Here is a 13962-nt window from a genome sequence, read left to right on the forward strand (position 1 = left end):
TAAATAAAACACAACCAAAGTGGAGTGGAAAAGAGGGAATTTTAATTTATTCTCATTGGGCTGATGGAAAGTAAGGAATGTGAATCCTGACGTTTGGGATAGGAAACAAAGAACACTATTTCCTCTTCCTCCCTGACCATACCTTTCAAGTCTTCTTCCTGATTTATCACAATTCTTGGAAAAATACACTTCACCACACCACACCCCCTGACATTGCTCAATATTTGTTTAAGTGAAAGAGGCTGAGGCAAGCTAAAGGAGGAGCTCTCATTACCCTCTGCCATCACCCAATAAGTAGCCAGACAAGCCCTCACCATTCCAGAACACTTGGAAAGATGAGACAATCTCACCAGCTGCCCCTACTGGGGCTCCTATTGTTTTCTCTTATTCCAAGACAACAGTGTGAGATCTGTGGTGAGTACGCATTGAGCTAAAATTACTCCTTGTGTGATAGTTTTCTAAATTCCACTGGCAGGAGACTTGTTTAGAGTGACTTGAGAGAAGACCCTATTCCACTTCTATATGTGATGGTACTCTGAGTAATGTAAAAAGTGACAGGACAAGGTGAGGAAAGTGCCATAATGTATGTTGTTTTAAGAGGGGTTGTAGAGGGAGGAAGACAAACCATAAGAGACTCTTAATCTCACAAAACAAACTGAGGGCTTTGGGGGGTGGGAGGGTAGGGATAGGGTGGTTGGATTATGGACGTTGGGGAGGGTATAGGCTATGGTGAGTGCTGTGAAATGTGTAAGACTGATGATTCACAGACCTGTACCTCTGGGGCAAATAATACATTATATGTTAATAAAAAAAATTTTTTTAAAAGATGGGTTATAGACTCAATGCTAACTTGCCTAACTGTTCTTCGTATATTCAGATTTTCTCACCATAGCAACCCTACCAAGAAACTGTCCATTCTTCTTCATATTCAAGGATAGACTATTCAGGATACCAGAAATTTTTCAAGATCGTAGAAAGTTTTATTCTGAATTTGAGATGCAATCTATTTTTTTGAAGTTCAACTCAAGGTTTTGGGTTATAACTGCGCAGAAAAAAGTAATGTTAATAATCGCTTTAAAATAACAAAGACTTCTCTCTTGTCATTATTGAGCTTAGATGTTCCAAGGAACACATCCCCCTCCCTCCTACTCACTCCCACAGGACATGGGTACAAGCCCATGTATGTACCTCTGGGTAGAGGATCCCAAGATTGTGTGATTCTATTAAAAACTACTAAGTAGGAAAAAGAAAAACTGGTTCAGGTATAGTCTGATCCCTTACTAGCTGAACGATCCAAAGTTTCTGAATATTTTTAGTTTCATCGATAAATTGAGGATAATTGGGGAAAGATGTTGTAGCAAGTGATGTTATGAAGCTTGGTATAGCTCTCAGGTGCATGGTTTCTCTTTTGTAAGTCTTTACCCTGGAATTGTGCTTCAACCCAGGCCAAAGATGACTATGTGGTGCCATCGGTGGCTACATGCTCCTGGTGTTCTGGAGCCTACAAGAAGAGGTCAACACCACAGCAGAAAGACTTGTGTTCACACAAGCTAAAGCAGACAAGCTGCCAACTCTAATTTTTCTTCCTGGCCTATCATTGCCTTTGTTGTATCCTAAGAATAGGGGGTCTCCGTGCAGGTTTTGAAGTTCAATCTATTGTACAGAATAATTAACTGTCTTAAGTGTTCAAGGAACCTGAACCAGTTCCAGGAACTGAAAAGTCTGTTTCAGTGCCAGAAAATCTGCTGAACTGGATGTTTCCATAAAATCTCAGCCATGACTCAATAACTGTCCAATTGTTCTTCTAACAAAGAAGGACTTTTCTACAACCACTGGACCAGATCTCCCTGACTTTCTTTTAAAGAGCAGAAATATGGAGGGGTGCCTGGCTGGCTCAGTCAGTAGAGCATATGATTCTTGATCTTGGGGTGGAGATTCTGAGTCCCACATTGAGGGTAGAGAACTCACATTGCCTCAGTTCTCTAAATATAGTGATAGAAACTACAGTTGAGCTAAAATTGATAAGATGTGTGTATTTTACAGCTTATTAAGTGATTTTTTTGTCCAATATCTATAAAATAAAGGTTAATATCCATAATTTTAAAATGAGGAACTGAAGGTCAAGAAAGTTACATAAGTCACCCATAGTCACAAGTTAAGGGCCAGAGAATCCAGCCAAAGTCTAGCTGAACAAAGAGCTCAGCATCCCACTAACCCAAGAGATAATTGGGAGATGGGTAGGATTTTTCTTGGGAGTATCAACAAAGTACATTTTTTTTAAGATTTTATTTATTTATTTGACAGACAGAGATCACAAGTAGGCAGAGAGGCAGGCAGAGAGGGAGAGAGGAGGAAGCAGGCTCCCCGCTGAGCAGAGAGCCCAATGCGGGGCTCGATCCCAGGACCCTGAGATCATGACCTGAGCCGAAGGCAGAGGCTTTAAACCACTGAGCCACCCAGGTGCCCCAACAAAGTACATTTTTTAAAATTTCAATTTATTTATTTTAAAAAGAGAGAAAAATAGTCCATGAGGTGGAGGGGCAGAGGGAGAAGGAGAGAGAGAATTGCAAGTAGACTCCATGCTGAGTGCAGAGCCTGCCCTGGGGCTCGATCCCACCACCCTAAGATCATGATCTGAGCTGAATTCAAGAGTCAGACACTTAACCAACTGAGTCACCAGGCACCCCTGAACAAAGTACATCTAAAATGTTTTAAGTAGTAACTAACTCTTCTAATTTTCCTTTCATTCTTGGGATCTCTGGACTCTCTTTTTACTTCCACAATAGAATGTGACTCCCCTCTACCTTCCACCTGAGATTTGGCATGTTGCAGGCTGAGACTAGAGGATTTTCTGCAAGGTACATGCTGCTGAATAATGATCTTGATGCTAGGTCAGATGGGTAACCAGAAAATTCAGCTCTGGGGTCAATCATCACCATAACATAGAAGTGTTCTTCTTTCCCGCTATATTAACCTGAGTTACAAGAAATGGATATGGGAAAGAATTCAATCTGGCAAGCAGACAGAACTACAGTTTGGGAGTCCAAAGACATGTATTCTAGTCTCCCTTAAGCCTTTAAGTATGGAGGTTTCTTTAAGTACATCCTGGCCAGGTCTCATCCTCAAAATCAGGGAATGATACCAGATCTCCCAGGCAGGACTGATATTCTGCCAGTACACAATAGTAAGGCTGAAACAGCTGTTAAAACATGGTAACACTTTGACGCTGGTTAGCAAAGAAGTAATACCTGATGTAGCAGAGACTACAGACCCACTTTTATACTTTTCCAGCAACATAGCTAGTGACCACTGGATTTCTCTGTCTGTGCCATATCTGTTACTAAACATTTTGATACCAACCCTCTTCTTATGGTTCCCATTCCTTAATATTTTCTTAGTGTGTATTCTTATTTCCTCACTCCTCTGCCACAGAGGTAAGCAAAGAAAACTACACTGCTATAAACCCTCTGATAAGCACAATGATTGATTCAAAATATAGCAAAGGAATCCAAGCTGCCAATGTACTGCTATCCCTCAGACTTTCTGGGATCCTGAACCAAATCCAAGAACAACAGCTGGTTGAAAAAGTCAATCTCACTACAAGAAGTACAGGTGAGTACCTATATTCCTGGAAGATTTAGGAGAAGACTTACATATCCATAAAGATTATGTCCAGCAACAGATCTTTTAACAAAATTGTGTGTCCAAAGTCTCCCTGCTACATCTTTCCTAGCTGTATAAAAGTTGAGGCGGCAGAAAGGTACCTCAAAACACCAATCCTCTGCTATTTACAGCTAGGCCTTACTTGTTTGTATCCTGTAAAACATTTTCCTTCAAAGAGTCACAAAGAAAAGAAAAATAAATTAAAGATTCTTATCCACTAATACTGTTTTATAAGTTACCTGAGTTCACAACCAGGAGGGATATGGCCCACATGTAAGAAACCGGACAATAGCAAGGAAACCGCAGGGAAATAGAGATGAGGACTGGGTTTTTTTGTTTTGTTGTTGTTGTTGTTTGCTTTGTTTTGTTTTTAATTCATCTTGTTTAGAGAGAGGGGGGAAGTACAGAGGGAGAGGGAGAAAGAGAATCTTAAGCAGACTCCATGCTCAGCACTGAGCTCAATCCCACAACCCTGAGACCATGAACTGAGCCAAAATCAAGAGTCAGATGCTTAACCAACTGAGCCACCCAGGCATCCCAGATGAGGACTGGGGTTGAATGCAGGCTAGATGCTGAGCCCTTCATGTCAATACGGAGCCTTAGCTTTCTAATTGAGATAAGGGAGAAATGAAGCCACCCCTATCTACCTCACAATATTATTCTAAGAATTACAAGAAACCTGAGAATTTTGATACTCTACCAGGCAGAACATCCAAGTCAATTATTACTATCTTGGCAAAATGGAACCCACAAAGAGAGTAAATCCCAAAGTTTTGTTATCTATTCTTTTCCTTTTAAAATTTTTATAAGGATTGCAGGATTCCCAAAACACCTCATGATTTCATGGGGAAGACTATGATCTAGCTGGCATTTATACAGCACTGCTAGAAAAGTCTTTGCTTTGGGAATAAAGAAGACAACATTAAAGTATTTGTGTAGAGTGGAAAAAAAGAGAATTGACAGGTGATGTAAGTCAAGAAAGACAGGATGCCAAAAAAAATCAAACATGTACCTTGTTAAACTCGAATACTTTTCTTTTCAGAGCCATCTTTAACCTCAGGACAGCTTGCCTTGGCTATACTGGCTTTGGGAGCATGTAAAGGGCCTGCTGGAATGTCTATAAATTATTCTGAACTGGTCAAAGATCTAGAAAATAAATTCCGAGCAGAAATTAAAAATATGGGTAAGAATCAAATGTTCAGAGACCCTGGACAACCTTGTCTTCTCCTTCACTGGTTCAGAACTGAACAGTTTCCCCTCAGTCTTTCTTTCTTCTCTTTATTCTATTCATCCCACATCTGTCTGCAAATCACTTTGCCTTCTTCCCTCTTTCAACATGCATCTTGAATTTTCTTTTCAAATAGTTTCAAATGGGTATTGACTCTACATCAACCTTAGATATGATGAACACACACACACACACACACACACACACATACACACTTATAGAACACAGTTCTCTTGTTCTCCAGAAGCTTGGCTTTTAGACAAATAATTAAATACACCAATAATAGCTGAGCAACATAGGACACTATGTCAGAAGTACCCAAGCATCTGATACTAGTAGAAGAGATAAAGATGGCCAAAAGTGCTTTATCACTGGGAAGAATAGGCTGACCATGACGGCTGTTAGTGATGTGCATTGATTTTATTTCAACACCCACCCAGTATTTATCCTATTACTCATTAAGCCATACTCTGGTCCCATCTTCTTGTGAGATAGCCTCTGCTTCTTCTACTTATAGTTTGGACACATTTCCATTCAAAGTGCAAGGAGCTTAGTGGTGGGAAATCTGTGTTCTAGTCCTACTTCTGTAACCACCTGAGTATCAGGATGGTATTCTCATCTCTTTAGTGCTGAGTCACCTCAGTTACAAAGTGAAAGGAATTGAGTTGAATTTGGTGGCTCTTAACAGCCTTTACATTTCTCAGGTTTGCTGATTCTATGAGTGATCTTCCTTCCTCTATTACTCACCTTTTCTTAAATATAAAGAAATTCCAATAAAGTCGGTAGGAATAGATTAAAAATGTATTACTCTAATATTATTGCCATGAGTAAGGTATTTCTTTCCTCTCTGACAGAAGATCATAGTGGTAATCCACTGACTAACTACTACCAGCTCAGCCTGGACATTTTGGCCTTGTGTCTGTTCAGTGGGAATTACTCAATCACTGAAGTTGCTAAACTCTTCAATCCTGAAAATAAAAATTACTATTTTCATGGACAGTTCTCAGTAGGTGAGTCATTACACCCATTTCCCCTGGGATGGAGGACACAGTCACTGGTAAGTCTTTTCCTTTGAGTTTTTCTACCAGTAAGTACCTGGATTTTCTTTAATCCTCTTTGCCCTGGTGATCAGGGAAGAGAATTTTCTTTTTGAGATGAATGGACATTGGGGTGGGGGTGCATTTAAGCATCTTTCCAGATGTGTACTATAGTAGAAAGATCCAGCTCCTAGCCTACCCCTTCTTTGAATTATATAACCAATGGATATTAACTCTTGATCTTAATTTTCCCATCTGTGAAATAAGGATATATTGCAAGAATCTTTATATAAGACATTTTAGGAAGTATAAATATTAGAGAAAAGAGAATAGTAGAATTCATTTATCTTAAATTTACTTCTGTAATTTACTGGGACCATTTGGATGTGTGGGCTCACTTGTACAACACAACCTCTCCAGGGACAAGGTCCAATATTTTGATCAATAAAGTCTGTATCCCTAAGAGAGAAGGACCAGAAATTTTCCCCTTGGTCAATTTACACATTCAAAAATAGCTAGTATTGTTGCTCAGCCCTTATGGATCCAAACACACAAGCTTATCTTTCTCCAGGGAACCCAAAGAAAATCACTCAATATCTCTAGAAAATAAGGAGAATGTGAAATTTTTCATATTCTCTTTTCTATGGGAGAGGGAATGTACAGGGGGAACTAAATAACAAGCCAGAAGAAGACCTTTTCCTCCTTTCTTGCAAACTCTTGGCTCATTCTTCCCCTTAAAATTTAATGGAAAGGGGCGCCTGGGTGGCTCAGTGGGTTAAAGCCTCTGCCTTCGGCTCAGGTCATGATCTCTCGAGCCCCCGCATCAGGCTCTGTGCTCAGCGGGGAGCCTGCTTCCTCCTCTCTCTCTCTCTGCCTGCCTCTCTGCCTACTTGTGATCTCTGCCTGTCAAATAAATAAATAAAATCTTAAAAAAAAAAGAAGATTTAATGGAAAACAATTCTCTTAAGTTCTATTGTCTGATCAGCCTAATGGAAACACTGGAACATTACAAAGACATGTTTTACTTGGGATTTCATCACGAGTTCTCTCAATTCCTTTGCCAATATGGCTGAGGTGAAAAAAAAAATAACCACTGAGATGTAGAAGTGAGACTGTTCATGTCTATGAACCTGCAAATCCATATATGTTTCTATGACCAACAGGTGAGTTATTGAGTAAAAGGTACAGAGTTACTCAACATAAGGAAGGGATCTTGAAATATTTGAGTGTTTAGTGCTGGAGGGATGATTGCTATCTCTTCAAATCCTTCTCGCCCATCATCAGTTAGCATGACCAATCTTCCCTGTTTGCCCAGATCTGTGCCTCTTTGAGCAATGAAAATCCTACATACCAGGAGACCCCGCAGTCCAAGGCAAACAAGAATGATTGGTCACCTTATCACTAATGTTTTGTTTCCTGGCAGATACTGGTGCAATGGCTGTCCTGGCTCTGACCTGTGTGAAGGGGAAAATAACAAAAGGGCAGAAACAAATAAATAGAAAGGATATAGAGAATATTGATAAACATACAGAGTCACTGGTAAACAAGATTCTGTCTCAGAAAACAGAAAATGGTCTTCTCGGAAACATATATAGTACAGGAGAAGCTATGCAGGTAAGTCAGAGGGTAAAATAGGAGAAAGAGAAGAGAATCATGAAGGAAAGAAATATCTATATCCTTTCTTCCTGGCCCCAGAAGATATTATCCACTCCGTTTCCTTTACGAACCGATTCTATGTGATTCTTCTCCCCTGATGGAAATGTATTCTCCTCACCTTAGATCCTTACATTTCCATGTCCAGTGCTTCCGTGAAGCTTTCCCTGACTACAACTTTTTTCTAATTTTAGAGTCTACTCCAACCTCCTATGTTGTTCTATCAAATGCAATTTCACCATATGCCATATACCAGCATTTGGTGCTTGCCTCTTACTTCCCAAATTAGATTATCGTTGTCCACGTGATAAAAGGTAGTGCCAGTAATACCAGCTAGTATTTATTGGCATGCTCACTAATGCACACAACAACCCAGTGAGGAAAATATTATTACCTCCATTTCACAGAATAAGAGCATGAGTCATGGAGTATCAGTAACTTGCCTAACATTACAAGGCCAAAAAGTGATTCACATGGAGAGGGAAACTAAACAGTTGGTTTCAAAACTACTCTGCCCTGTATACGTTTCTTGAAGTCTGAGGCTTCACTCATTGATTTACATGACTCTAAGCGGTAGATACAAGAAGAGATGAAGGGAGATTTACAGAAAAAAAAATTTCACCCAGTAGTATGAATAGGGGTCTGCCAGGCCACCCCAGGATGAGAGGGCTTTCCAAGGGAGAGAGGACAGCAAGGGCAAAGATCAGTGGCACAGAAGAACATAAGGTATTTTAGGAAGATCAAGGTGTTCAGTATGGCCAGTGAGGGTCCTTGGGAAAAAAACACAAGCAGAAGCTGGGGGTGTAACAGGGGTCCAATCACACAGGTTTTTGGTGCTGTTGAGGCTGTTGTCTGTCTTGCTGAGTTTGCACTTCATAAAACAGTGGTTGTCCATTCCGGCTGCACATTTGAATCACCTGAAAGAGCTTTCATAAAACACTAATATTTAGGCTCCACAACAGCCAGTTAACACAGAAACTTGGAGATGGAGCATGTGCATTGGTCTGGTTTAAAAATCCTACAGGTGATGTTTATTCACAGCAGATTTGAGAGCTGCTTGCCTATAAGACAGTTTTGAAGACAAAATGAAATATAATCCTTTTTTAAAAATATCCCACAAATGCTTGTTGACTTCTTGGATAACTTAAAGGGTCTTCAGGAGAAAATGGAAAGAGGAACCATCCTTCCCTTAGAAACTACAGAGCGACATCTGCAGGACCAACCCGTTTTTGTCCTTGTCTTACTCACTGATACCTTCCTAAATTTTCCTACCCCGTCATGCTGTCCCCTCCAGTTTACATTTGCTGCTTCTATAGTTTCTATTCAAGAATCTATTTGACTCCAAACTGTTAAGGAAATAATGTCAGACACCTCACCCTGAAGCTCAGGGATCCACCAATGTGGCCCCAACCTCATTCTCTAGTCTGAGTCTATCACCCTGAGTCTCCCCTGTACACCAGTCTTCCCAGGCCATGAGGAATTCCCCAGGGATTTTGCAGACAGTGTCATCAGAGACAGGCCATGCCTTGGCCTCCCCTACTCTAGCATCCTTGATCATGCTATTCCCTCTGGGTATAGTGCTCCTCTCCTGTCTCCTACTGAAATACTGTCATACCATCAAGGTCTACCTCAAGTACTGCCTTCTCCACCAAGCCTTTCCTCGGGTCACGAAATGTTTATGTGCTCTTCCTCTTCTGAAAAGCCATGGCACTAGATGATTCTCTTAAGGCATTCACCTTAGGGACTCCTTAATGATTGTCTGTTAACAGCATTTATCAGGTATCTCCCATATGAAAGGTATTGTTCCATGTCAAGTCTACAAGAGTGAATAGGTAAAGTCTGTTCTTATTGATGCCATTACTGGTTGTGTTATTAAGCAATTCCCCACCTCCCCTCCAACTAGTTTCTAAATTTCCTGGTGTCAGGAAAGGTATCCTAGTTGTCCAAGGTGCTTCCCCTGTGGTCAATTTCCAGTAAATATTTACTGAATTCATTAGATGTAGGCTTTCCCCTTATTTGACCTTTCTCTCATTCATTCTCATTCCCTCTCATTCTTTGTCTCACACATTAGGCTCTCTTTGTCTCACCCAACTATTACAACAAAAATCAATGGGTTTGTGAAAAAACACGGGATACAGTACTCACAGAAATTTCTCAAGGAGCATTCCGTATGCCAACTGCTGCAGCTCAAATCTTACCAGCCCTGATGGGAAAGACCTACTTGGATGTTAACAAAGACTCTTCTTGTGTCTATGGCTCAGGTAGAGTACTAAAGAGCAGAATACCCAAGGAATGTGACACTAAGATGTCCTTAGGGACCAAAAGTGACCAGATAAACCACTAAAGCATAACAGTTCCCAGATAGAATGTGGTCCTCCATGTGTCACCAGTGATTATAACCACCTGAGGATTTGTTCTTTTTTTTTTCAAAGATTTTTTTTATTTATTTGACAGAGAGACATCACAAGTAGGCAGAGAGGCATGCAGAGAGAGAGGGAGAAGCAGGCTCCCTGCTGAGCAGAGAGCTTGATACGGGGCTCAATCCCAGGACCCTGGGATCATGACCTGAGCCGAAGGTAGAGGCTTTAACCCACTGAGCCACCCAGGCACCCCCTGAGGATTTGTTCTTAACAGTGTAGTAGATGTTATTCTTGGTTCTAACACTGATAAACAAGGTAGATTTGATTCAATGATGTCTATCTCCCAAGAGATATTTTCTGATGGTTAGAGAGATGTTCTGAGCATCATTCCCATTCTAAACAAAGAATGCTGTCTGACTCTCTGTTATGCACAATGAGTGAGCCCTCAGGGAGCTCAGAGAAATACGGGGGGAATATGGCAGTAGTATAAGAAAATTACAGCATGAATCATATATTCAAACAACAGAATGTTCAACAAAGGATGAAAGACTTGATTTTTATCTCTGACCACTCCTGGGTCAGACATTTATAGGTAGGTTTAGGGACCTCAGACAGAATGTTTAATATCAAACTTCAGTTTACTAATATAAAAATGCAAATGATAAAGTATCTAATGTGGGTTTTTGTAAGGGCTGAATAAGATAAGTCAAGTAAAATCATCAGTACAGCAATTGGCACTTACTATGCTTTCAATAAACATTAAGAGATGAAAAAGCATCCAAAAAGGGGGGAAGCATTATTGTACGCTGTACCAAAGCAAAACAAAAACAAAAACAAGCAGCAACAAAATCCCGAAAACTCAGGAGCCTCTGTGAGAAACAGGAGAAAATAGGGCAACTGAATTGCTAAAACAGCTGGGAGTGGGGCCAAATGCGTACTTACAAACTGATGCCTGTCTGGTTTAGTCACAGAAGAGATCTGCCCCTTGGTTGATGATTCTTGCTCCTTGTAGCAAATCCTCCTCTCTGTAAAGGAAAGGAGTCCTGGGGGAGGTACTGGATGGGTATGTAAATCCTAACACCTTCTTTTATTATTCTGAATAGTAATTCTTCTCTTTCTTTTCCCTTTGCCAGATCCCTTCAACATCACCACTCAGGAATCTACACCAGTGACACCTCCTGTCTCACCCTCACAAATTCAAGTAAATTACTCTGTGGTAATCGATAATCGAGCAGATAACATCACTGTCTCTGTGGCAAATGGTTCTGTCTTCCTAGATGTGATGGAACAAGCTAAGAAGGAAAATCCAACTCTATTTTGGTATGTCTGTATGCAACCTAAGGTGAAGCTATTTGGTGATTTTGAAAGACTCAGTAAGAACACATAAGCACCTGAATACAAACTACATTCAAAATACTTCTTTGTCTGTACCTTGGTGGCCATCTATATCTCATGGCAGGGATTTAAAAAAAAAAAAAAAAAAAAAAGTTGAGACTTTCCATCTTCTAGCACATAGTAGATAGTAAATTAATGTTCACTTAATGGGTAAATAAGGCCCAGGGATCTCTCTTCTCTCAGTAAAATTCCTTCAACAAATAGAACCTTAGCTCAGTCATTCTGTGTTTAGAACACTGGGTCATTATTTTTGAATCATTGACCCCTTTAAAAATCAGATGACTGGGGCACCTGGGTGGCTCAGTGGGTTAAAGCCTCTGCCTTCAGCTCAGGTCATGATCCCAGGGTCCTGGGATCGAGCAGGGAGCCTGCTTCCTCCTCTCTCTCTGCCTGCCTCTCTGCCTCCTTCTGATCTCTGTCTGCCAAATAAATAAAATCTTTAAAAAAAAAAATCAGATGACTGTTCAACGATTCATTCATTAGTTGAGCACTACAACAAAAACTTATGATGTACTATATGCTGGCTAACTGAACATAATAAAAAATTAATTAAAAAATAAAATTAATAAATAAATAAAAATCAGATGAGTGCAGTGGCTGCTGATCCCAGACAAGTAAACATACACACAAAACTTGGCCTTTAAATCAGAGTTTTCACAAATACCCTGGGTCTCTCCATGCTCCCCCACTTTCAGATTCATGGACCCCTAGAGTAAGGTTCCCTGGCCTAAGAAGGTCAAATATTTTGAAATTAAGATATTGACTTTGCCTCTGAAAGTTATGGTTCACTTGACTCCCTAAATCTAATCAGCATTTACTCTCTAGTCACATGAGGTAAGATGCCATAGAGAAAATTATATTTATACGTATATTTTTTTTTAAAGATTTTATTTATTTATTTGACAGAGAGAGATCACAAGTAGGCAGAGAGGCAGGCAGAGAGAGAGAGAGGGAAGCAGGCTCCCTGCTGAGCAGAGAGCCCGATGCGGGACTCGATCCCAGGACCCTGAGATCATGACCTGAGCCGAAGGCAGCGGCTCAACCCACTGAGCCACCCAGGCGCCCCTATTTATACGTATATTTAGTAAGTAATGTAAATATTATATATATGGAATGTAACTATTATAAAGGTTGCTTTCAAGGGCTCCCAAGAAGTCAGAGAAATGTGGCCAGGGAATGTGAAACAGATACTGGCCATGTCACTTTTTAATAAATAGAACATGAAATATTAAGTTGCTCTTTCCCGTTCTTCTTTCCTAAGAGAAAGCCTACTTACTTATGATGCCTCTAGGATGTGAGGTTAACATTTTCTTCTGCTGCTTTTGTCTCTTCAACCGTTACTCCTTGGGGTACAAGATTAGCAGTTGTCAACAACAACTGTCTACTAGTGTAGACACTAGTCCCTAGGGTCCACCACAAAGGGAGGCAGGGGCAGAAATAGGCTTCATTCCTCTAATTCAGCAGAGATTGTATGATGCCTGCATCCAAACCACCTGGAGTGTTTATGACACATGCAGATTCCTAGTCACCACCTATTTACCTACAGAATCAGAGTATCTGAGGATAGAGGCGGGAAATTTGCTTTTCTTGATAATGGCTTTAAATGATTCTTAGGTCCATTGAAGTTTGAGAAATGCTCATTAAGGTTGCCCTTGAAAGTTCTAAGTTCCTGAAACCCATTTATTGTCCCCAAAGGTTCAAAGCAGAGGAGACCGCATGGGGCCCCTACATCATCAGTGTTCGGGGCATAAAGGCCAACCCTAATGACAGGAGCTACTGGGAGCTCCTGAGCAATGGTGAACCCCTGGACCAAGGTAAGGGAGAGAGTGCTAAAAAGCCCAACAGAGTGACAATGCCCCAAACACCCCGATGTGAGTGTGTGAGCTTTGGTGGGGAATGTGCCAAGGTGTTGGGAAAGTGAGATCCATTATTTGGTGATTTGGTAGTTAAATCATTTGAGCCATTGGGCACCTGGATGACTCAGTCAGTTACATGTCCATCTCTTGTTTTAAGCTCAGGCCATGATCTCAGGGTTGTGAGATCAAGCCCTGAGTGGGGGTCCATGCTCAGTGGGGAGTCTGTTTGAGATTCTTGTCCTCGCCTTCTGCCCCTCCCCCGGCTTGTGCTATCTTTCTTTCTAAAATAAATAAAACTTAAAAAACAAAAAACAAAAAAACAGGTGATATGTATTAAGGAGCACACATGGTGTGATGAGCACTGAGTGTTATATGCACCTAAGGAATCACTGAACACTATATCAAAAACTAATAATGTAGTATATGTTGGTTAATTGAACTTAAATAAATAAATACATAAATACATAAAATCATTTGATCCGCATCTTATTCTTCCTTTTAGGACCTGGTAGTTACATTGTCCATGCAGAAGATGATTTGGAGGTTCGTTGGAGCACATACTAATAAATTCCAACCTTCCTTAGCTGGATTGAATCCTTTTGCAGTAGACTTGCCCACAGACATTGGCCTCATGCCTTCCTTTTCACTCATCTCAATTTCAATAGGAGGGTCAGTAACCTCCTTCTATTTGTGTGTTCAATTAAAGGTCAACAGCAATACAAAAAGAGCATTTTCTAATCATTTCATTTTAAAGGGGGATTATTGATTGA

General features: G+C 40.5%; 1 protein-coding gene across 1 annotated transcript; it reads left to right on the forward strand.

Moving 5' to 3' along the window:
• Positions 1-335: 335 nt before the first annotated feature.
• On the forward strand, positions 336-13150 carry LOC308338012 (transcobalamin-1-like; the record flags this gene model as incomplete). Its single annotated transcript, XM_080831565.1, has 8 exons — positions 336-414; positions 3433-3612; positions 4706-4846; positions 5746-5901; positions 7352-7542; positions 9653-9842; positions 11075-11261; positions 13032-13150. Coding segments are annotated over 8 exons (1243 nt in total), but the record flags the coding sequence as incomplete, so codon positions are not given.
• Between the last annotated feature and the right edge of the window lie 812 nt (positions 13151-13962).

Source organism: Martes martes, assembly GCF_963455335.1.
Source record: "Martes martes genome assembly, contig: scaffold_239, whole genome shotgun sequence".
Lineage (NCBI taxonomy): Eukaryota > Metazoa > Chordata > Mammalia > Carnivora > Mustelidae > Martes > Martes martes.